General features: G+C 41.1%; 1 protein-coding gene and 1 long non-coding RNA gene across 2 annotated transcripts; both read right to left on the minus strand.

Moving 5' to 3' along the window:
• Positions 1 to 9304: 9304 nt before the first annotated feature.
• Positions 9305 to 10036, minus strand: LOC143670493 (uncharacterized). The gene is made up of 3 exons (XR_013169380.1): positions 9823 to 10036; positions 9440 to 9505; positions 9305 to 9356 (listed from the first exon to the last, which is right to left on the minus strand). It is a non-coding gene; the product is annotated as an uncharacterized LOC143670493 (long non-coding RNA).
• Positions 10037 to 11317: 1281 nt separating this feature from the next.
• On the minus strand, positions 11318 to 18040 carry LOC143671872 (nuclear RNA export factor 1-like). The gene is made up of 10 exons (XM_077146978.1): positions 17866 to 18040; positions 14349 to 14523; positions 13965 to 14124; positions 12760 to 12843; positions 12541 to 12645; positions 12344 to 12424; positions 12160 to 12229; positions 11913 to 12001; positions 11686 to 11793; positions 11318 to 11518 (listed from the first exon to the last, which is right to left on the minus strand). Exons 1-10 carry the CDS (start codon positions 17867 to 17869, stop codon positions 11318 to 11320), a joined length of 1077 nt encoding a protein of 358 aa, XP_077003093.1. The 5' UTR covers positions 17870 to 18040.
• Positions 18041 to 24422: the final 6382 nt, after the last annotated feature.

Genomic DNA, 24422 nt, shown 5'->3' on the forward strand with positions numbered 1-24422 from the left:
CGTTAATGATGGAGTGGGTACTTCCTTTTGTAGGCATCAAGGAGAGGGACGATTTACAGTGACGGGTTCGGTGTAAGGAACCCTGGCGGGAGAGGAGCATGAGGAATTTGTGAACCCTCGGTGGCCTTGAGTCAGGACACGCAGCTATGGGAGCACGTCCCGGCCGAGTCATTCCCTATATTCTCCTTTCCGCCTATGAGTGTGTCTATGCTCAGACCCTCATCTGTGGGAGATGAGTGTATCAGTTAGAAATTTCATGCCACTTCAAGGGTGTTGGCTCAGATGAAAGGAATGTGGATCACTGAAATGGACGCGTCCCCACACGAGGGACAAGGGAAGCCTAAAGCCAGTCCAAAATTCCACGACACTAGCCTAGCTAACAATTGATTAGTACGGGTAAACCCAGCAGGATGTCAAGAAGCGTGGCTGCAACGTCCTCTCTGGCAGGATATTGGAAGGATTCTCATTCTTGGACATTCCTTCATGTCTGTTTGCCTTTCCTCTTTCAATTTTTAATATTTTTATTAGAAACGTTGTGGGTTTACAAAAATCGTACATACAATACGGGATTCCCATATATCACCCTATTATTAACACCTTGCATTGTTGTGGAACATTTGGGACAATTGATGAAAGCACTTTTATATAATTGTACTATTAACTATAGTCCACGGTTTAACTTACCGTTCACCATTGTGTAGTTCCACCGACTTTTTTCTTTTTTCTGTCATGGGGAGGCCCCGGGAATTGAACCTGGGTCTCTGGCATGATAGGTGAGAATACTGCCACGGAGCTACCGTTGCACCGCCCTCCAGAGACTTTTAAAAAACCTTTCTTCCATTACCTTATAAGCCATCTGATATGTCCCCCTTTTGAGAGCAGTCTCCCCCTCTTCTTAAATGTGAGCTGGCCTGTGATGTTGTGGACGAATGGAGTATGGTGACTGTCACATAATGCCAATTCTGCACCTGATCTTTAACAGGACTGGTGGTTCCTTTGCTGTTGGAGAGGTTTGAGCCGCCGTGTGAGAAGTCTGCCTATCCTGCTGGAGAGTCCACAGAGAGACGCTCTGAGACGTTTCAGAGAGGGAGAGCGACGTATCCGGGCCCAGCCATGCAACAAGTCCCTCTAAGGCACCTGGCACGTGAGTGGACGTTGTCCTGCAACTTCCAGAGTAGGTCTGATATCCACTCGATACCACTGCGTGGCACTAAGCTGCTTTTTATGTCTCAAAGGTCCCGTATGACTGTTCTTGGGACAATGCATATGTGGAATGAAGAAAGTGAAAACCCTCCCGTTCCAAGCACAGAGAAAGCATTGATAAAAGCACCATAAATATTCACTTAAAGGCTCAGCTGCACTTGGAAGGAGCCAGAAAATAATCAAGAACTGAGACCTTCGTATATAGCGTAGAGTATTGAAGGAGACACCCTCAGCGAATGGGAAGACGGCTTCCCTCTGGGCAAAGGAGATGACAAGGAAACTCACATCCCTCGGCCTTGGCTCAAGTTGGGGGAAGGCAGGACGTGTTCCCTGGAGAATTTGTCATCACAGGCCTGCCCACATGTGGCTTTGGAGCTCAAATGAACACAATCAGCATGGCCCAATTAATTCCTGGCCGCAAAATCAGACCTGTGCATAAACAAACCGATTCCGTTCTGTAGGTGCCAACCTCTGACTGAGGCTTAAACAATATTCCGAAAGGCAAAGCCTATCCAAACATACACGTGATCACAAAACAAGCCACCGCCACACAGGCAATAAACCAAATCTGCCGACCTCCAAAGAGGTCTTCCTTAGTATCGGATGCAGATTATTAAAATAGGTGTTCAATACGTTTAAATATATGAGCAAACATCCACTAATTACTTTTTTCGAAGGCAAGCAGACTGTCTAGAAGAAAACTACCAAGACAAAAAAAGAAAATCATGTAACTTCAAACAACAGATGATACTCAGCGGGCTAGAGTATTAATCACCTGGAAGATAGATGAAAGAGATTATACTGAATGCTTCAGAGAGATAAAGAGAAATAATGGATAAAAGAGAGGAGATGAGAGATAAGGAACGAAATGAGAAGACCGAAAATACACCTAATAGGTGCACTGGAAAGAGAAAATGGTGGTGGTGTTGGTGGGGGGGGGGGCGGCGTGTCTGAGGATGAGTAACATTCAAGGAGGAAATGGCTGGTAATTTCCCAGAATTAAGCAAAGATACGGGTCGCTAGATTCAGAAAGTATACCTGGGCATAGCCTAGGAGAGCTACAGAACACTGAGGTCCAGGTGACCTAATAAGCAGACGAAAGGACAGATTTCCTACAAAGCAATGACAGGCAGACTGAGAGCAATCCTCTTCTGATCAACAAATGGCAACCAAAGGTGAGTGATGAGAGACGCATCACTGTGCATTCAGAGTTGCCTCCCTAGCCACAATGCTATTTAAGAATGAGGGAGAGATGGACATGAAGACAGAACCCACCGACCCCCCAGATCCCTCTGTCCCAGCTGCTGGGTGTGCGGTTGGAAGCCAGCCATCGGCCATTAGCCCCTTCTGGTATTACCTGAGCTGCAGAGAGCTGCCTTGCCCAACCAAGGTCACGCCCTTCCCGAGATGACCCACCAGAAATGACCGATCCAAGAGGGGCTGTAAATGTCTGGGCTATTCTGGTCCCGTGCAGAATAACTCTGAGGGGTCGTTTGACCTTCGGAGCTCCCCATGCATGCCAGCGAAGCTTTTGCTGGGCCTGCATTACAGCTCACTTCTCCCTCTGCCGACGTCTGCCACCTCCTGGTCCCTTTCCACAGGTGTTGATCCTGAATAAGTGCCCTGCACACTAAATTCCATCTCAGGGCCTGCTTCCTGAAGAACCTAACCTGAAGGTAAAGACACATCCAGACGAACAAAACACTAGCAGCCCCTCCACCAACAGACACCTCTCGAGAGGCGCTTCTGAGGAACATGCTTTAGCAAGAAGGAAAATGATCACACAAAGGTGACATGAACTGCAGGAAAGAACGGTAACAGAATCAAACGCCAAACATGGGCAAATAAGAACCAGCAGTGGTTGTATAAAACAGTTCTCATCATGGTGGTGGCTGCTGTGGGGAATAAAACAAGCTAGAACTAAACACTGGATAATAAACATGCTTAACGTGGGGGCGGGTCAGAGTTAAAATACTCTAAACTGTGTGGGAGTAGAGCAAAGGTGCTGCCTGAATATAGGCCTGTGTTAAGCATGCTTGTCAGAATGCTGATGAAGTCCGTTAATATATAAGATGTAGAGATTCAGTGTCCAAACTTGGGTCCTGGCAGGGTGTGTGTGTGTGTGTGTGTGTGTGTGTGTATGTGTTGTGTGCGTGTGTATCTGCGTGTATGTGTGGGGGTGTGGTGTTTGCCTGTGACAGGGGCAGGAAATTGAACAAAAGCGTCAATGGCTTTCATAAGAAATGAGAAGCAAAGATAGACCATATGCTGGGTCCCAAAGCAAGTCTTAACAAATTTAAAAAGATTGAAATAATGCACAACACTTTCTCGGATCATAAAGGAATGAAGTTGGAAATCAATAATAGGCGGAGTGCCAGAAAATTCACAAATACGTGGAGCCTCAACAACACACTCCTAAACAACAAGTGGGTCAAAGAAGAAATTGCAAGAGGAATTAGCAAATACTTCGAGGAGAATGAAAATGAAAACACAACGTATCAAAACTTATGAGACGCAGCAAAGGCAGTGCTAAGAGGGAAATTTATTGCCCTAAATGCCTATATCAGAAAAGAAGAAAAGGCAAAAATGCAGGAAGTAACTGTCCACTGGAAGAACTGGAGAAAGAACAGCAAACTAATCCCAAAGCAAGCAAAAGGAAACAAATAACAAAGATTCGAGCAGAAATAAATGAAATTGAAAACATGAAAACAATACAGAAAATCAATGAGACCAGAAGTTGGTTCTATGAGAAAATCATAAGATTGATGGGCCCTTAGCAAGATTGACAAAAAGAAGAAGAGAGAGGATGCAAATAAATAAGATCAGAAATGGAAGAGGAGACATAACTACTGACCTCACAGAAATAAAGGAGGTAATGACAGGATACTATGAACAGCTTATGCTAATAAATACAACAATTTATATGAAATGGACGGGTTCCTGGAAAGACATGAACAACCAACTTTGACTCAAGAAGACATAGATGACCTCAACAAACCAATCAGAAGTAAAGAAATTGAATCAGTCATTCAAAAGCTTCCTAAAAAGAAAAGTCCAGGACCAGACGGCTTCACATGTGAATTCTATCAAACATTCCAGAAAGAATTAGTATCAACTCTCCTCAAGCTCTTCAAAAAAATTGAAGTGGAGGGAAAACTACCTAATTCATTCTACGAAACCAACATCACCCTCATACCAAAACCAGGCAAAGATATTACAAAAAAAGAAAACTACAGACCAATCTCTCTAATGAATATAGATGCAAAAATCCTCAATAAAATTCTGGAAAATCGTATCCAACAACACATTAAAAGAATTATACATCATGACCAAGTAGGATTCATCCCAGGTATGCAAGGATGGCTCAACATAAGAAAATCAATTAATGTAATACACCATATCAACAAATCAAAGCAGAAAAATCACATGATCATCTCAATTGATGCAGAGAAGGCATTTGACAAGATTCAACATCCTTTCCTGTTGAAAACACTTCAAAAGATAGGAATACAAGGGAACTTCCTTAAAATGATAGAGGGAATATATGAAAAACCCACAGCAAATATCATCCTCAACGGGGAAAAATTGAAAACTTTCCCCCTAAGATCAGGAACAAGACAAGGATGTCCACTACCACCATTATTATTCAACATTGTGTTGGAGGTTCTAGCCAGAGCAATTAGACAAGAAAAAGAAATACAAGGCATCAAAATTGGAAAGGAAGAAGTAAAACTATCACTGTTTGCAGATGATATGATACTATATGTCGAAAACCCGGAAAAATCCACAACAAAACTACTAGAGCTAATAAATGAGTACAGCAAAGTAGCAGGTTACAAGATCAACATTCAAAAATCTGTAGCATTTCTATACACTAGTAATGAACAAGCTGAGGGGGAAATCAAGAAACGAATCCCATTTACAATTGCAACTAAAAGAATAAAATACCTAGGAATAAATTTAACTAAAGAGACAAAAACTTATATAAAGAAAACTACAAAAAACTGTTGAAAGAAATCACAGAAGACCTAAATAGATGGAAGGGCATACCGTGTTCATGGATTGGAAGACTAAATACAGTTAAGATGTCAATCCTACCTAAATTGATTTACAGATTCAATGCAATACCAATCAAAATCCCAACAACTTATTTTTCAGAAATAGAAAAACCAATAAGCAAATTTATCTGGAAGGGCAGGGTGCCTCGAATTGCTAAAAAACATCTTGAGGAAAAAAAAGAAGCTGGAGGTCTCGCACTGCCTGACTTTAAAGCATATTATGAAGCCACAGTGGTCAAATCATCATGGTATTGGCATAAAGATAGATATATTGACCAATGGAATCGAATAGAGTGCTCAGATATAGACCCTCTCATCTATGGACATTTGATCTTTGATAAGGCAGTCAAGCCAACTCACCTGGGACAGAACAGTCTCTTCAATAAATGGTGCCTAGAGAACTGGATATCCATATGCAAAAGAATGAAAGAAGATCCATGTCTCACACCCTATACAAAAGTTAACTCAAAATGGATCAAAGATCTAAACATTAGGTCTAAGACCATAAAACAGGTAGAGGAAAATGTTGGGAGATATCTTATGAATCTTACAACTGGAGGCAGTTTTATGGACCTTAAACCTAAAGCAAGAACACTGAAGAAGGAAATAAATAAATGGGAACTCCTCAAAATAAAACACTTTTGTGCATCAAAGAACTTCATCAAGAAAGTAGAAAGACAGCCTACACAATGGGAGACAATATTTGGAAATGACATATCAGATAAAGGTCTAGTGTCCAGAATTTATAAAGAGATTGTTCAACTCAACAACAAAAAGACAGCCAACCCAATTACAAAATGGGAAAAAGACTTGAACAGACACCTCTCAGAAGAGGAAATACAAATGGCCAAAAGGCACATGAAGAGATGCTCAATGTCCCTGGCCATTAGAGAAATGCAAATCAAAACCACAATGAGATATCATCTCACACCCACCAGAATGGCCATTATCAACAAAACAGAAAATGACAAGTGCTGGAGAGGATGCGGAGAAAGAGGCACACTTATCCACTGTTGGTGGGAATGTCAAATGGTGCAACCACTGTGGAAGGCAGTTTGGCGGTTCCTCAAAAAGCTGAATATAGAATTGCCATACGACCCAGCAATACCATTGCTGGGAACCTACTCAAAGGACTTAATGGCAAAGACACAAACGGATATTTGCACACCAATGTTTATAGCAGCGTTATTTACAATTGCAAAGATATGGAAACAGCCAAAATGTCCATCAACAGACGAGTGGCTAAACAAACTGTGGTATATACATACGATGGAATACTATGCAGCTTTAAGACAGGGTAAACTTATGAAGCATGTAATAACATGGATGGACCTAGAGAACATTATGCTGAGTGAGTCTAGCCAAAAACTAAAGGACAAATACTGTATGGTCCCACTGATGTGAACGGACATTCGAGAATAAATTTGGAATATGTCATTGGTAACAGAGTCGAGCAGGAGGTAGAAACAGGGTAAGATAATGGGCAATTGGAGCTGAAGGGATACAGACTGTGCAACAGGACTAGATACAAAAACTCAAAAATGGACAGCACAATAATACCTAATTGTGAAGTAATCATGTTAAAACACTGAATGAAGCTGCATCTGAGCTATAAGTTTTTGTTTTGTTTTGTTTTGTTTTTACTATTATTACTTTTATTTTTTTCTCTATATTAACATTCTATATCTTTTTCGGTTGTGTTGCTAGTTCTTCTAAACCAATGCAAATGTACGAAGAAACGATGATCATGCATCTATGTGATGATGTTAAGAATTACTGATTGCATCTGTAGAATGGTATGATTTCTACATGTTGGGTTAATTTCTTTTTTTCCGTTAATTAAAAAAAAAAAGAGAAGGTGTAATTGGAGCTGAAGGGATACAGACTGTGCAACAGGACTGGATATAAAAACTCAGAAATGGACAGCACAATACTACCTAATTGTAATGCAATTATGTTAAAACATTGAATGAAGCTGCATGTGAGGTATAGGTTTTCTTTTTCTATTATCGTTTTAATTCTTATTCTGTTGTCTTTTTATTTGTTTCTCTAAATCGATGCAAATGTACTAAGAAATGATAAATATGCAACTATGTGATGATATTAAGAACTACTGATTGTACATGTAGAATGGAATGATTTCTAAAAAAAAATGGATTGAAGTTGTTGAAATACATGATTAAGACAATTTCAAATGATATTAACAGTCAAATCATGAAGCTTCTTCTGTACATCAGACAATAAATGGATAAAGCCCCCCCCCCCAAAAAAAAAGAAAGTAGAAAGACAGCCTACACAATGGGAGACAGACAATATTTGGAAATGACATATCAGATAAAGGTCTAATATCCAGAATTTATAAAGAGATTGTTCAACTCAACAACAAAAAGACAGCCAACCCAATTACAAAATGGGAAAAAGACTTGAACAGACACCTCTCAGAAGAGGAAATACAAATGGCCAAAAGGCACATGAAGAGATGCTCAATGTCCCTGGCCATTAGAGAAATGCAAATCAAAACCACAATGAGATATCATCTCACACCCACCAGAATGGCCATTATCAACAAAACAGAAAATGACAAGTGCTGGAGAGGATGCGGAGAATGAGGCACACTTATCCACTGTTGGTGGGAATGTCAAATGGTGCAACCACTGTGGAAGGCAGTTTGGCAGTTCCTCAGAAAGCTGAATATAGAATTGCCATACGACCCAGGGATACCACTGCTGGGAATCTACTCAAAGGACTTAAGGGCAAAGACACAAACGGACATTTGCACACCAATGTTTATAGCAGCGTTATTTACAATTGCAAAGAGACTAAAATAGTGAAATTGTAATGCATACCACACTCTGAAATCTGCTCTAAAAGTAATCGTTGCGATGTGTTTTGAAATGTACTGCTTTTTTTAATTTTTTTTTATTAATTAACGGAAAAAAATAAATTAACCCAACATTTAGAAATCATACCATTCTACATATGCAATCAGTAATTCTTACTTTTTTTTGTTTTGTTGAAGTCCATCAACAGACAAGTGACTAAACAAACTATGGTATATACATACGATGGAATATTATGCAGCTTTAAGACAGGATAAACTTATGAAGCATGTAATAACATGGATGGACCTAGAGAACATTATGCTGAGTGAGTCTAGCCAAAAACTAAAGGACAAATACTGTATGGTCCCACTGATGTGAACCGACATTCGAGAATAAACTTGGAATATGTCATTGGTAACAGAGTCCAGCAGGAGTTAGAAACAGGGTAAGATAATGGGTAATTGGAGCTGAAGGGATACAGACTGTGCAACAGGACTAGATACAAAAACTCAACAATGCACAGCACAATAATACCTAATTGTAAAGTAATCATGTTAAAACACTGAATGAAGCTGCATCTGAGCTATAGGTTTTTTTGTTTTGTTTTGTTTTGTTTTTTACTATTATTATTACTTTTATTTTTTTCTCTATATTAAAATTCTATATCTTTTCTGTTGTGTTGCTACTTCTTCTAAACCGATGCAAATGTACTAAGAAACGATGATCATGCATCTATGTGATGATGTTAAGAATTACTGATTGCATATGTAGAATGGTATGATTTCTAAATGTTGGGTTAATTTCTTTTTTTCTGTTAATTAATAAAAAAATAAATAAAAGCAGTACATTTCAAAGCACATCGCAACGATTACTTTTAGAGCAGATTTCAGAGTGTGGTATGCATTACAATTTCACGATTTTTGGTTGAGTGGCAACTTCTTCCATGTGATCCCAACATTATCCCTTTCCTTCTCCGGGCTTCAGTTTCTTCACTTAGTAAATGCATGTAAGTATGAAATGCAGCATGCTTCAGTTCTGCTCGAGGCTCCACAGTCATAGATCAAGTAATATCTGTAGGGAAGCAAAGGGGACAGGTTATCTGTGAGGTCTCAGCCCCTAAGGGGACTTAAATGCCCCTCCTCCCCATGAGCAGACCTGTGCTTGACTGGCCTGTCCCATCCCAGCCCTGCCTGCCTTGGTGTCCTAGGGGTAGTCACTTCTGCAGGAATTGCAGGACTAGACTCTTCAAGGTCTCAGAACCAAAGAAGCTCCCCTGGAATTAAAACAGTCCTAGGACCACAGATGATATCCCCTCCATGTGTACCACCCCAAGCCTGCTTGATGCTGCCTCCTCACCTGGCAGGTTGGAAGCCTCTTGGGGGCTTCAATGCCAACGGTGATTGATGATAACTCCTGGCCATCCTGGGGAAGGAAAGAGGAAGTCAGTGCAGACCAGGGAGGTGGCATTCGATGAGCAGTGAGATGAACAAGACTAGGAAAGAACGGGGATCAGAGGTCAGGTGTCAAAGGGCCCTAGAAATTCCATGGGCAAGTCTACCATTAGGGTCTTCTCCAGGGCATCCTGGAAGCCCGTAGAGAATGTCTGTAGGCTTTATTTGGCTTCCACATGGGTCTCTTCCAACGAGGTTCAGAAACAAAAATGTAACTTGGGAAAGACCTAAGGGAGGTCATGGGTGGCATCAGTGACAGATGAGTCAATGATAAAGGAATACACTTACCAGGCGTAGTAACTTGGGGAACAATTCCAGGATGGAGCTGTCAAAAATTAAGACCAAAGAGAGAAAAGAAAGTGAAAGCGTGGAGCTGCCCTGCCTTATGGAAGCAAGCACACTTACACCTGAGACATAACCCCATATGCCCCACCTTCACTCCAGGTCCACTGCCTCTTCAGGGACCCTGGAACCTGCTATGGAGTGACAAAAGAGGGAGAGCACACACATACACTCTCTTTCTTACTCTTTCCCTTACTCTCCTTCTACTTCTCCCCTCCCTTTCCTTCCTCCTGGGCAGCTTCAGCATGGACTGCTCTGACTCCCATGTGAAGCCACAAGAAGTAGCATTTTGAGCCCAAGATCCAGGGGTTCCTTCCCCTCCCTGGCTCCCTCACCTCCTTCAAGTCATCAGAGAAGGCTCTGAAGGGAACAGGGAATGGGGAGAGAGGCCCCAACCTCACTAAGTGTCCAGCATTCAGCCAGGACTGGCCTTATACAAGACCAGGATATTACTCAGGGGTGATGGCCCAGGATGTTGGGGTAGGGAGATGAGTGGGACAAGGCTCAGGAAATAGGGAAGGAATGACACAGGCGAGGGATGAGGACAGCAAGGGAGTGTAGGTGTGGGAGGTAGATACGGAGGAGATATAGGAGAGTCAGTCAACACAAAGGAGAAAGGAAAAAATAGGAAAGGGAATGGAAAAGAGCTCTACTGTGGTGGTGTGGGCTAAGGAAAGAAAAGAGAGATAATGGAGAAATGGCTTCCCTGCTGCAGTCCTTGCCTTGTTCTGCTGCTGGTTGGTCCTGAGGCTCAAGGGAGGAACGGAAAACGTACACTTGTTGGGCTGGGCCCAGCATTTGAGCTTTTGTCACCGGTGTGAGCTCTACCAGTATCAGCTGGGCAGGGGAAAAGAGCAGCCCTAGGGGCAGGAGCTCTTCCCAGGAGTAAAAGGCCAGGGCCCCATACAGCATGGGACTGAGGGTCTCTGGTCACCTCCTATGGTCACCACATTTTCTCCTGATGTCCCCTGTGCCACCGGGCCTTAGTTGGTTCCTTGCCTGAGGAATCCCACCTGCCTTGGGCTACCCTGTGCTCCCGTGAAGGATCGGCAGAAGCCTGTGACACGGAGAGTGGGAGATGGACATGCCTCTCAGAGGGCTGTCCTCCTATCTTCTCCTCCACCTCTGCCCCTCTGCTTTCCTCACTCTGCCCCTGCCTCTGGTTGTCCTCTGCTTGCGGGCCGTGGCTCATCTCTGTTCCCCTGACTCAGGGAACCCAGGTTTCGCTCTAGGATGCCCCAGTCCTGGCATTGGGCCAGAGGACAGAGGAAGCAATGTAGTGGTAGCAGTCATTCTAGGGCTAGAGAAGGCTGGATGCAGAGAGACGGGAAACAGACCCCAGCCCCAGTGGGCCAGATAAGAAGGCAAGGAGATCTAAGCACAGCTGAGAGGCACAGAGAGAGAAGGGGGAATGATATGTAGTCCTCTCATAGGATGAGGGCTAACACCTCCTGCAGGTGGGCACGTCAGGGTAGCTCAGGCTTCTAAAAGGGCAAAGTGCCCAAGGAGGAGTGATCGTGGATAACACTGACCTCACGTAGGTGGACTGATTTGAGAAGTTGTTGCACAATGGGTTTCCTTCTAGCCACAGCTCTTTCAGATTCAGCCCTTTCATCTTGTCCAACTCCCACACTGACTTCAGCTGGGGGGAATCAGGGAAAAGAAAAACCAGTGAAAGAGAAATACCTGGGCCCCTGCATCCCGAACGCCCATCCTCACCCACAAATACCTCCATCTGTCTGTTGACATCACCTAGATGAGCACTACCCCCACCCACACTCTAAATTTGATCAGACTCCCACTTCTCACTTCGTTTTGGGAGAGGTTGAGGATCTTGACTTTGGGGGCCTCCTGTATTATGTCAGATAAGCCATCCAGCCGGTACAGTTTGTTACCGCGCAAATTCAAAGAGAAGAGCTTTTGGGGAAGAAGAATTAGAGTGATAGTTATTATCTTGGGCTTTGGAGAAAAATCTGCTCTCTATCTACTTATTTCACCCCTCCACCTAAATACAGGCTCTGGGCCTGAGGCATCACCTCAGGGAACTCCTCTCTGATGATCTTCAGGGTGGCAGCCATGCAGTTTCTTCTATTCAAGATCATGTCAATACCATGGCCCACCAAGACTTCAGGAAGCCGAGAGAAGAGATAAGAAGGTTGAGAGGTTCCCAGTTGGACTAGAGCCAGCCCCAACCCCGTTATAATTTACCATCGCTAAATTTGCCTCATAAGCAGACCCCTAATCTGCCCTCTGCTGCCCTAAAATGACTACTGTCAGTCATACCTGGATCAAAGCGTAAGCTCTGGAGGTCAAGAGCTCCCTGGAAGGCATCATATCGTTTGTACATGGTCAGCTGCAGAAACAGATACAACTCTGAGCTATGGGGAGTGATGGGGAAATTGGGAGGGGAGGCAAGAAGAGGTGGGTCTGGATATGGAATCACAACATTATCTTGAGTCTGCATTACCTTTAGCTGCTCCATTTGTTCTGGATTCAACTGATACTGCACAGAGTGGGGAACAGAAGAGGGGTTGACAAAGATATATATCTGCATAAAGAGAGGTAGGGTAAGCACTGGGAACTCTAATCCCAAAGAAGACAACCCAGTCCCTGGCCTGTACTCCCGCACCTCGGTTTGGCATGGTTAATATCTTCGACACAAACCTTTCGGTTCTCCTTATCACAAATCTTGACGTTGACATCCTTCAATGCAGAGGCAGTGCTAGAGTCCTGAACAAAGAATTTGGCCCAATCTTTCACATAGTGAAACTGTAGGAAAAGGAGGCAACAGCAATAGTGTTGTAGGCATGATCCCACTTGCTCAGCAAGGCCCCCTTTATTCTCCCCTGTGCCCACACATACAGTTTCACCATTCTTTCTTACATCGACTGGGGTGAAGGGGACACTGCAAAAACTCTGGATTGAGTCCAGTAGCCATGCCCTGTTATATTTTCTCCCATACGGAACCTAGAGTTGAAAAGGAAGGATGGAAGACAGGAGTGACCACATGGAATTAAGGCTGGAGAACAGACCTTTTTCTAAAGAAATGACCATTGCCATGCGTGCTGATTTGAAACTGTCGTGTACCCCAAAAGCCATGTTCTTTAATCCTCATTCGATATTGTTGAGTGGGAACTTTTTTACTGTTTCCACGGAGATGTGATCCACCAATTGTGGGTGGTAACTTTTGATTAGATGGTTTCCGTGGAGATGTGTCTTTACCCGTTCAAGGTGGAGTTGCTTACTGGAGCCCTTTAAGACAGAATCATTTTGGAAAAAGCTTTAGAGCCCACAGAGCCCACATGGCCAGGGACCTTTGGAGACGCAGAAGGAAAATGCCTCCAGGGAAGCGTTATGAAATGGGAAAAGAAAGCTAGCAGACAACATCATGTGCCTTTTCAGCTGAGAGAGAAATCCTGAGCATCATCAGCCCTTTCTTTGGAGTTAAGGTATCTTTATCTGGATTCCTTAGTTTAGACATTTCTGTAGCATTGGAACTGTAAATTTGCAACTTAATAAATTTCCTTTTTAAAAGCTGTTCCATTTCTGGTATATTGCATTCCATCAAATTACAAACTAAAACACCATGATTTCTTTTTTTGCGTGCCAAACGTAGATTTTCTAAATCCCCTTTCTGTCCATTCAAACGCTCTCCTGCAATTAATCAAGTTAAGGTGTTAGACGTGATCTTCCTTTTTAAAGATTTTTGGAGAGTCTGACTAATGCAGATCCTGCCTGCCCCTCTCACCAAGGACTCTAGAGATTCACCACACCTCCCCTTCCCATACACACAGCTACAGCAAAACTGAGGCATCTGGTGGGTACTTGCTCCAATTTCTTGGCAGTAATTTCCACCTTTGCCTTTAGCCAACCTCCCCCAGCCATCCTGCAGCCAGCCTTTTCCATTTACACTGCTTCTCTGAACCTGCCTTTAGATGATCAAGGATGTTAACTCCTAGCCATAAAACAGACAGATTACAAACCCCACCTGTTCCCCAGAAAAGCACCTCGTGTCTCTACATAGACCAACATAACTTCCCCTGATCTGTATCTCCTGTACATTCCATACTTTTTGCCAAGATACTCACTGTGACCTTGAACCATCTTCCTGGGGTTCCATCCCGCCTTTCCTTCTCCACTGCTGTCTCTAGAGGAAATCTCTCTTTCCACATGTCTATATCAGTACGGAGGTGGCACTGATAATGCCATTGGACACTCTTAGGGTAGGATTGCTTCGCACGGGGATTACTATGAGGAAGCAGATGGAAGGAAGGGGTCTAAGAGTGCTAAAAACATCTTCTCCACTCCCTTGCCCCACCGATACCAGGCTACAATAAAGTTCGCACAACCAGTAATCTTGTCCTAGCATTCTTCACTCTGCTGGGTTGCAGAAGAGAAAAATTATATAATTAACTACAGGGGTATATATTCCACTGACTAGTACATGCCAGCCATACTGACAGGTTACTTACTATCTTATTCCGGGTCCCATATAGGGACCACTCATTGCTGTATCTCCTTCTTCTTCCTGGTAGGATGAACGATAAATGGCAGAACTGCCTCGTCCATACCAATTTCTATACCTCCTTCGGGAAATACCCCAGCATCTTGCTCTTCTTTGAAAGGGGGCACGGCTCTCATTGTACTCTGAAATTAGGAAGAACAGAATAAAATAAATAAAACTCAAACCAAAGCAAGGTAGAAAACACATCAGTAATCTGAATAATAGACCAATGCCTTGCAATTAATGAAGAAATATCCCTGATTTTTATATTCTGCAAGACAGATAACACAGTGCTTAAAATTTGGGAGACTCTGCCTTTGTTCTGCCTCCAGGGGCATGAGAGGTGGGGAGCATTTAGAGCAGAAGGTGAGGATAGTGGGAAGGGTTTGGGCAGAGGGTCCAGCTTGGGATGTTAGCCTTTTCTATGCTGTTTTCAGGCTGAGTGATCGGGACAAACTGCTTAACATTTGTAACCCTCACTTTGCTCCTGTACTCTAGGTGGATAATGCAATCTACCCTGAATGTGTGGTGTTTTGTTGCAAGGGTTAAAGTTGAGTTCTCCATATGAATGGAGAATAGGAGAAATGAACGATAAGTCTGAAGAAAATAACCAGAATTAAGCCTGGCAAGAAAAAGTGGAGAATACTGAAAAGAAAGGTTAAAGAAGATACAGTGAATAATATTTAAAATTAATATATGCTTAATTGGAGTCCCAGAGTGGAGAGAACAGTGCAGAAGCAGTGAAGAGATCATGGCTGAGAAGTTTCCAAAAGTGACAAAATACATCAAGTCACGATTCATGAAGCACGATGTATGCCAAGCCTGGAAGGGTATGAGTAAAATCAAACCTAGGCCTCTCTTAGTAATACTGTGGAAAACCAAAGAAAGAGAAAAAAAAATATTCAAAGCTAACAGGAAAAAAAGAGAGATTACCCTTAAAGGAGCAACAAACTGGCCTATTTTAAAAGACACAATGGTAGCTTGAAGTGAAATTATGTCTTCAAACTGCAAAAGAAAAGTAACTGTCAGCCTAGAATTCCAAACCTAGAAAGAAGTTATCTTTTAAATTTGGAAGACATAGAAATGCTAAGGTTACAAACTTCAGGCAAATTTGGTATTAAAAGACTCAAATAGAATACTAATAATTCTTCTTCAGGTAGAATAAATACAATCCTAAGTGGAACCACATAGATGCAGGAAAGGAAGTACAGTGACACTGGCACATATGTAGGCAAAACTAAATGAGTATTGACTGTATAATACAGTTGCAATAATTTCTTCAGGGATTTTATATATATATACAATTAAAATGCATGACAATAAGTCAAATGGAATCAGTCTGTTTGAAAGTCCCTGCACTGTATGTAGACATGTAAAAGAACTAATGTACACTAGACTGTGATAAGGCAAAGATGTTGCAATTATAAGAGTAAACACTACACGTATGGTCAAAGGAGGTTTAACTACCTAACCAAAAAAATTTTAAGAGTAAACACTACATGTATGGTCAAAGGAGGTTTAACAACCTAACCAAACGAGATAAAAACTGAATACTTAGAAATATTAATCATTTCGAAGGAAAAGAAAAGAAAAAGAACTTGGAACAGGCAAAAATAAGGTAAAACAAACAGCGATATCTATATTTAAAACAAACTATATCTGTTACTACATCAAATGTAAAACAGACTAAATATTCCAAATAGAAAGGTAGACGTTATCAGGCTAGATGAAAAGCAATCAATCATACACTCTTAAAGAAACACATGTAAAATTCAGCAATATAGAAAATTTGAGAATTTCAATCCCTTCCTGGTTCACTGTGCCCCAAGAGAGGAAGTCCAGTTGCTGAGCTGAAGAGAAAGCTACATATGAGAGTGTGAACGTTTGGAGTGAGGGAAGTGTAAGACAGGTAGAGTGATACAGATCAAGTGTCAAGTAAAGAATTGTAATATTTTTATTTTTTATAGAACAGTACTATGTGAACATTTTTCTGAAAAGGTAAATATAAATGAACGCTTTTCATTTGTTACTAAAATTAAATTTGTTATTAAAAGACTCAAATAGAATACTAAAAGTTCTTCTTTAGGTAGAATAAATACAATCCTAACTGGAACCACATACATGCAGGAAAGGAAGTACAGTGACACTGGCAAATATGTAGGCAAAACTAAATGAGTATTGACTGTATAATACAATTGCAATAATTTCCTCAGGGATTTAAAATATACATACATATATATACAATTAAAATGCATGACAATAAGTCAAATGGAATCAGTCTGTTTGAAAGTCCCTGCACTGTATGTAGACATGTTAAAGAACTAATGTACACTAGACTGTGATAAGGCAAAGATGTTGTAAGTTTAAGAGTAAACACTACATGTATGGTCAAAGGAGCTTTAACTACCTAACCAAATGAGATAAAAACTGAATACTTAGAAATATTAATCATTTCGAAGGAAAAGAAAAGAAAAAGAACTTGGAACAGGCAAAAATAAGGTAAAACAAACAGCGATATGTATATTTAAACCGAAGTATATCTGTAACTACTTCAAATGTAAAACAGACTAAATAGTCCAAATAGAAAGGTAGACGTTATCAGACTAGATGAAAAACATTCAATCACACACTTTTAAAGAAACACATGTAAAATTCAGCAATATAGAAAATTTGAAAATAGAAAAATGGCAAAAAACATGCCCTTTCAACACTAAACGACTGAAAGCTGGTATAACCATATTAAGGATAGAAAAAGTATACTTTAAAGAAAAACATTACCACAAGAAAAGAGGGAGATTTCATGATGGCTCAATTCAAAAAGAGAATATTAATAAAACAATTTAAAATTTGTGTGGACCTCTTATCATCGAGCAGAAATATACACAGTGAAAACTGACAGAATATATGGAGAAATAGACAAATCCAGAGTGACAGTGGGACATGTTAACATACCTCACTGACTGACAGATAAATAGGCAGACAAAAAGCAATTAAATGGAGATTATTTAAGTAAACAAAATTTACTTTACTGACATAGAACACTTTAAGTTACACGGAACATTCCACAATACATCATACTTTGCCATAAAGCAAGCCTCCCAAAGTTTCTACAGGGGCAATTCAATCTACCTTGAATGGTTGGAACAAGGGAATTACCGAGTAATGGTGGGTTCCCCGCCCCTCCCCCACTTCTAGCATGAATCCCCAAAACCTTAATTTCCAACACCCTCCACCCCAGGTGGCCCTCCAGTCACCCAAACCTTGAACCTGAGAGGATCATACAACAGGTCTTTCCCCTCAACCAGAGGGACAATTTCACCTCAGCCGTGACCACAGCCACAGGAGAGTAGAAAAGTGAGCCTGTGCCCTCACACCCACCCCAACTAAACGGGGTCCCCTGGGTGTCCGTTGAGGTGGGTGGGGGAGGGGCCCAGAACCCCTGCCGTGTGGAGGCTGAGACGGAGCCCCTGGCACTATCAACTCACCCATGGTGTGGCCTGTGGACAGAAACTTGTCACCACTGTCCTCACAGACTGTTCGTGGGGGGAGTCAGCAGGTTCGGGAGATCGGGGTTTACGATAGTTCGAGAGAGGCTGAAGAGAAAAGTTAGCGCAAGCTCCAAACCACCTTGTCACCGCCACAAGATGGAGTCCTCACAGGAAGTCCCTGTCCTGAGGGCACGGGGGGGGGGGGGGCTGGGGGCGACAACTTCCTGTTCTTACTGCCCCCTAAGGTTTGCTACCAGCCTAACAACCAGGGAGCTGTTTCCAAAGGAGCCATCCCTGCAGATGTGCTTAACTAGTCAGGGAGGCTTTAGTTCAATCTCCGTTCGGCATTACATCGTGTTCCTTCATTCTGCAAATACAGAGAACTCTGAGGACCTGTTGTAGGTTTAGACCCTGCATTTGCTGTGTTGTATATCTTCTTTTAGGTATTTCTCACAAGGGGGCTGTGATTGCAAAATCACCAGGTCCTTTCTGAGTTTGCTCAAGCTCTGTGAGATGCGGAAGCTTGTCTAAGGGGTAATTTAGAGACTAGGTGGAGATTCACAGACCAGAATTGAGCTTTATCGAATGGACACGATCCTGCCATGCATAGTTTTCATAAAATATCGCTGCAATATACAGAATTTTCTTAAGGAAAGGCAAAGTTTTGGAAAGATCTGAAAAGAGCTAAGTGACAGGATATAACAATAAGCCCATCCAAGAGAGGGGACTGTAGGAGCAGACCTGGGATGTGTAAAGGAAATAGCAAATAGAGTATGACGGGTCACTGGAATGAGAGTAGAAAAAATATATATATATGCTTTTTCCTTTAAAGAAAAATATAGCTAAATAGACCGCAGCGCCCTCGTGGCCGGAAGTGGAACTGCAGCTCTAAAAGTCTCAAGCAAGGGGACTTTGTGAGAGAGATTAACGGAAGGGGAGGGTCCTTAGCTTCAGTGCATTAGCCAGAAGTTTCTGGAATTTTCCATCCTCAGGCATCAATCCCTTCCTGGTTCACTGTGCCCCAAGAGAGGAAGTCCAGTTGCTGAGCTGAAGAGAAAGCTACATATGAGAGTGTGAACGTTTGGAGTGAGGGAAGTGTAAGACAGGTAGAGTGATACAGATCAAGTGTCAAGTAAAGAATTGTAATATTTTTATTTTTTATAGAACAGTACTATGTGAACATTTTTCTGAAAAGGTAAATATAAATGAACGCTTTTCATCAATTGATTATTAGATTTTTTAAGCATATCAACAAATTTACCTAATTACAGAATATTAATCACTAAAAACGTACATTTAGAAAATGAAATCAGGTTCCATCTACATGATCCCCTCACACGGACCTATAGCTATCCATACAAATAGACAGGTGCACATTTTCCAGATGTGTTTCTCTTTAGATAATGTGTTTACCTACCTTAGACATTTATTTTTTGAATTTGCAGTCACATAAATTGGCATTATCATTTATGACTTTTTACAGATTTTCATTTCTTCAACTCATGTAGTTTGGCATCTGTCCAGATATTTATTGGAGAAGCATTTTGTTTCTTAGGTGAATTATTTCTTCCTATCTCTTATCCATCTTTACTAATTAGCCAAAGTCCGTTATGTTCATGCATATTAGCACAAATCCTGTAACACTGTTTGAAAATATTTACTCTTGAGTTTCACAGTTTTAATTTTTTTCTCTTGACTGTCGAGAAATTGGTTTTAAATTTTCATTGATATTCTGAATTAAAAATCATACAGCTCATGACAGAAAAGAATTGAGTAATCACTGGGGGCCCATTAAATACCAGAACACTGAGGATTCCAGTATTCAGATCTTTAAGGCTTTGGGACACAGTGGAAAAAGCTTTAGACCTAATTCTACATTTGTGATTAGTGGCGATAATAATTGAATACTTGTTTCAGTTAAGGGAGATACCATGTGAAGTGCCTCTGACTTAAAGCAATTCTGATTAATTCCCTTCCTTTATGGAGGTCACCTTTCTGTACTTCCTGCCTGGGCACCGCGCACTACCTCCAGAGCAGGCCAGTCAATGTGGCCCTACTTTTAGGACTCTGAGCCTTAAGGGCAGGCTTTTACACCCACCATCATCCTTACCACCAAGGTGAAGGTTAGCCGAGTACCCTATGGGTCAGGAAAACTTAAAACTATATGTGTGACCCTAGCAAAATTTTATATGTGGTAGTTTGAAGGCTGTATGTACACCATAAAAGGTCATGTTATTTTAATCCATTCCTGTGAGTGTTCTGGGTGGGATCGTAACTGAGGAATTAAGAAATAACAAATAATTATGATTATTGAATCATTATATAAGTGTTTTTCCTTCTATAACGTAGAGTAGGCAGAAGTTAAAACCTGAAATTGATGAAACTTAACTAGTCTCAGCCTTATTTAGACTGCTGTAATGGTTATTCTAGCCTAGTCCCACCCTTGTTTATACTTACTCTTGCAGTGATTGTTATAGTCTTGTTTCAGCCCCCTTTAAAGTTACTGTTGCAATGGTTGTTCTAGCCTGGTCTCAACTTTGTGTATACTTATATTGTAATGGTAACAACTCCACCCCCTTCCCTGTTTGAATCCATAAATCCCCGGAACTCTTTAGGCACAGGGAGACAGATTTTGGGGCTCGTGGGCCATCTGTTCTCTTGCTTTACACATAACATTAAATTCTTTCTCTCTTTGTAACACCCATGTCATAGATTGATTATGTGCATCAGGCAGAGAACCCACCTCATTTGTTTGGTATCCAATTGGTGGCCCCATAAAAGACAGAGATTCCTAAGAAGCAAGGAGTCTGAGTGCCAGAAGTTTGGACCCCAGCAGGACAGGTAAATGCGGTAATCCAGCCTTTTGTGGACCCTGCATTGTTTTAGTCTAGGGGCTCAGCAACCAGGATTTTATTTGCTTTACTGGCATTCCAGACCCTCAGCATCCTAAAAAGCTTCAAAGAGAGAAACGGTTTCCAGTCCCAAGTCTGGACATCTGACTGGGTAAGCAGATCATCAGGGTAAAAGTGGATTGGAAAGTTAGTACAGTGGTTCCAGTCCCATGAATCTGGACTTGAGGTCCTGGGTTCCACTTTCAGAACAATCCCCCCTACTCTGATCCCTACATCTTTCTGTTTTCTGCGTACCATTCTATACAGAGTTTGAGGCCCTGACCTGTATGAGGTGTCCATCTGTATGAGATTCAAGGCCCTGCCCTGAGTTTGTTTGTTGAGTATATTCCTAGAAAATAAGTAATCCAACAATTAACTGGTATTTAATGAAATTAAGTATGCCCGCTTAACTGTTAACTGGCATATTACCTAGGTATAGTAAGTGTTTAATGCTGTTTAATTCTTAATCTGCGTGTTCAGTCTAGTAATTAATTGGTGTGTTACTTAAATATATAGCAAGGGTTAAGCATCTGTTTAAATTTGTTGGTATGTTACTGCATTTGTATTGTAAAAGTGTTTTAATTGGTTACTGCTTGTGGAAATTCTGTAAAATGGGTAATTCTAAATCTAATAGCATTCCTAAACAGAGCGCTTTGGGCTGTTTTTTGAAAAATTGGAAAGATTTTAATTATAAGCCTCTAAAAAAACAAATAATAGTTTATTTGTATAACACAACCTGGACTCATCATGATTTAGATTTAGGAGAGAAGTGGCCTGAGAATGGCTGTATGGAAAAGAACACTGTATTAAAGTTATTCTGGAAAAAAACAGAAATGGGATGATATGATGTATGTTTAATCCTTTCTCTCTCCCAGCGATGTATGTTGATGATAAAATGTAAAATTTTTGCCTGTAAATATTTGTGGTGAAAAGAAAAATGCCCTCACTATTCAAATCTAGAGGATCCAATAGAGCCTTTATTAACATTGGCTCCACCTCTGTCCTACAACCAAGGGGCCAATAGATTGGGAAAGGAGGAAGCTCTCTTACCCCTTATCCTGATACTGGACAGAAGCACTGGGTTCTCTGCCCAATATGCGTAATAACAAATCAATGACAGTGAAGTTTCATAGAGAGAAACAGTTTAATGTTACGTGCAAAGCTGGAAAGCACATAAAATAAATCTATCTCCTCGAGTTTAAGAAGTTCAGGGTTTTTATGGATTCAAACAAGGGGGCAGGTGGAGTTGTTACCATTACAATAGTAAGTATACACAAGGCTGATACCAGGCTAGAGTGATCATTATAATACAAAGTATAGACAAGGGTGAGACCAACTGAGCTTCAGTAATTTCAGGTATTAACTTCTGCCTACTCTACAATAAAGAAAGAAAACCATCTAAATAAGGTTCAGTAATCACAAACGTTTACTAATTCTTCATTTCTCGGTTAAAATTTTCTTCAGTATCCCTCTTTATCAGAGGTCAAAGACTCCGAGATAGAAATGGTCTCCCCCTCCCATACATGCCAGTGTACTCAATTTGGCCAAGGCTGTTCTCTAAAACCAGCAGCAGAGCCACCTGCAAAACTTCTACCCCTCCAGCAAGTGCCTATAGCAGTAAATGGACAGGGAGGCCTGAGAGGATTTGTATATGTGCATACCCCATTCTCAACGTGAGATTTAGATGAATTTCAAAAATAATACTCTACTCTATAGACAAGGCCCTAAGAAAATAGAAAGTCCAGTTCAATCTATAGCTCAAATTGGAACTGATATTCAAGCATACCTTTTCTGGTTTGCTAGCTGCCAGAATGTGGTATACCGGAAATGGAACAGCTTTCAAAAAGGGGACTTTATTAAATTACCAGTTTAAGTTCTAAGGTCATGAAAATATTCCAATTAAAGCCAGTCTACAAAAATGTTCGAATTAAGACACCAACACGAGGTTACCTCACTCAAGAAAAGTCGATGAAGTTCAGGGTTCTCTCTCAACTAGAAAGGCACATGGCGAACATGGCGGTATCTGCTAGCTTTCTCTCCAGGCCTCTTGTTTCATGACGCTCCTCCAGGGGCGTTTTCCTTCTTCATCTCCAAAACTCCCTTTCTGTGGGGGCTGTTGCAGTTCTCATGGCTCTGGTGCTGTCAAGCATTTTCCAGAGTGTTTCCTCTTTTAATGGATTCCAGTAAACGAATCAAGATCCACCTGGAATGGTGGAGTCACATCTCCCTCTAATCAAAGATTAATAGCCACAATTGTGCGTGCTACATGTCTATGGAGATAATCTAATCAATTTTCCAACCTAGGGTACTGAATAGGGATTAAGAGAAACAGCTGCTTCCAGAAGATGGATCAGTATTAAAACATGGCTTTTCTAGGGTACATAATCCTTTCAAATCACAGGCACAATATCAGAAAAGGATGAAAAAGTGGCGTTCAAGTTGGTGAGGTTTATATTTCTGTTTCTGGGTTTTTGTGTTTGTGTAACTTTCTATATGTGACTGGTGTCTTGTTGGTGTAATGCATATTTTCCTATATGCAGATGGTGATACCAATTGGCAAACAAAAATTCTTTAAAGAGTTCTATTCAAATTGCTTAAGGATAAACTATATATATATACATATATATGTTTGTATGTATTAGTAGTCCTGGAGTCCCAAAAAGAAGAATCGGAAGAATCCTCTGGGCACCAAGGTTCAAAGCCTTAGTACCGTAATTACTGTAAACAAACGTAAAGATTGGAAATAAACGACCCTCTGAAATTTCATGAAGGTGGCACAGAGCTGCCTTAGGAAAAGGCAAAGACTTTCCCAAATTTCCAGGTCACAGCTTTAGGCAAAATAATCTAATAATTGGAAACAATTAAAAGGGCAAAATACAACACCCAACCAGGATCATTCCAGCCAATCCTAAAGAACACCTAGGGCAATATAAAAGATTCCACAAGGGTTCCATGCACTAGAGTAACTTTCTGGAAACCTACAACCTCCATATGGGTCCCTAGTCCACATAAGTCCTGAAACGTAGCCCAGCCTCTCCAGAACATTAAATAGCATCATCTCCCTACCCCATATTAGTGACAGACCCCTCCAATATCAAAAATTTAGAATTGCCATAGCCCAACAACCCTAAACAGAGGTATGGAAAGATCAAAGGTGATGGTGGAGTTATATATAGAAGATAGGATTTAACAAATGAGTATGAATGCCGAATCATTAAATTGATAGATATCTCTACTCATCTCCAGTATTTTAGAGCAGCTAGAAATAAAAACCTATAATTGTGAAATTGTAACCCATGTCAAAGTCTGAAATATGTTCTACAACTAATTGTGGTGCTGTGCTTGGAAATGTATAGCTTTTTTTTGTATATATGTTATTTTTCACAAAAAAAGAAAGAAAAAAGTCTATTGTGATGATGAAAAAAAAAATTTAAGCCCTCTACCCTCCTGTATTCTGGAGCAGCTAGAAGGAATAATATGACAAACTCTGGGATCTATCCTCTAGGCACTTGCTGAAGAGTGCTTTGAAAACTACTGCTTTTTTATTTCTTTGCTTTGTATACATGTTATACTCTACAACAAAAAACGGTAAAAAAAAAAAAAGGGCAAAAAATTCTCAACAACGCTAAGGCCTTCTTAGGGATCTTAAATACTACTACCCTC

Source organism: Tamandua tetradactyla, chromosome X, assembly GCF_023851605.1.
Source record: "Tamandua tetradactyla isolate mTamTet1 chromosome X, mTamTet1.pri, whole genome shotgun sequence".
Lineage (NCBI taxonomy): Eukaryota > Metazoa > Chordata > Mammalia > Pilosa > Myrmecophagidae > Tamandua > Tamandua tetradactyla.

Excerpts from the sequence above, each read along its gene's own strand:
- LOC143671872 (XM_077146978.1), bottom strand. Across the intron at positions 12,425-12,540 it reads GTGATAAGGAGAACCGAAAG|ATATATATCTTTGTCAACCC; the intron begins GTTTGTGTCGAA and ends CTCTTTATGCAG. Across the intron at positions 11,519-11,685 it reads TCAACCTCTCCCAAAACGAA|CTGAAGTCAGTGTGGGAGTT; the intron begins GTGAGAAGTGGG and ends GATTCCCCCCAG.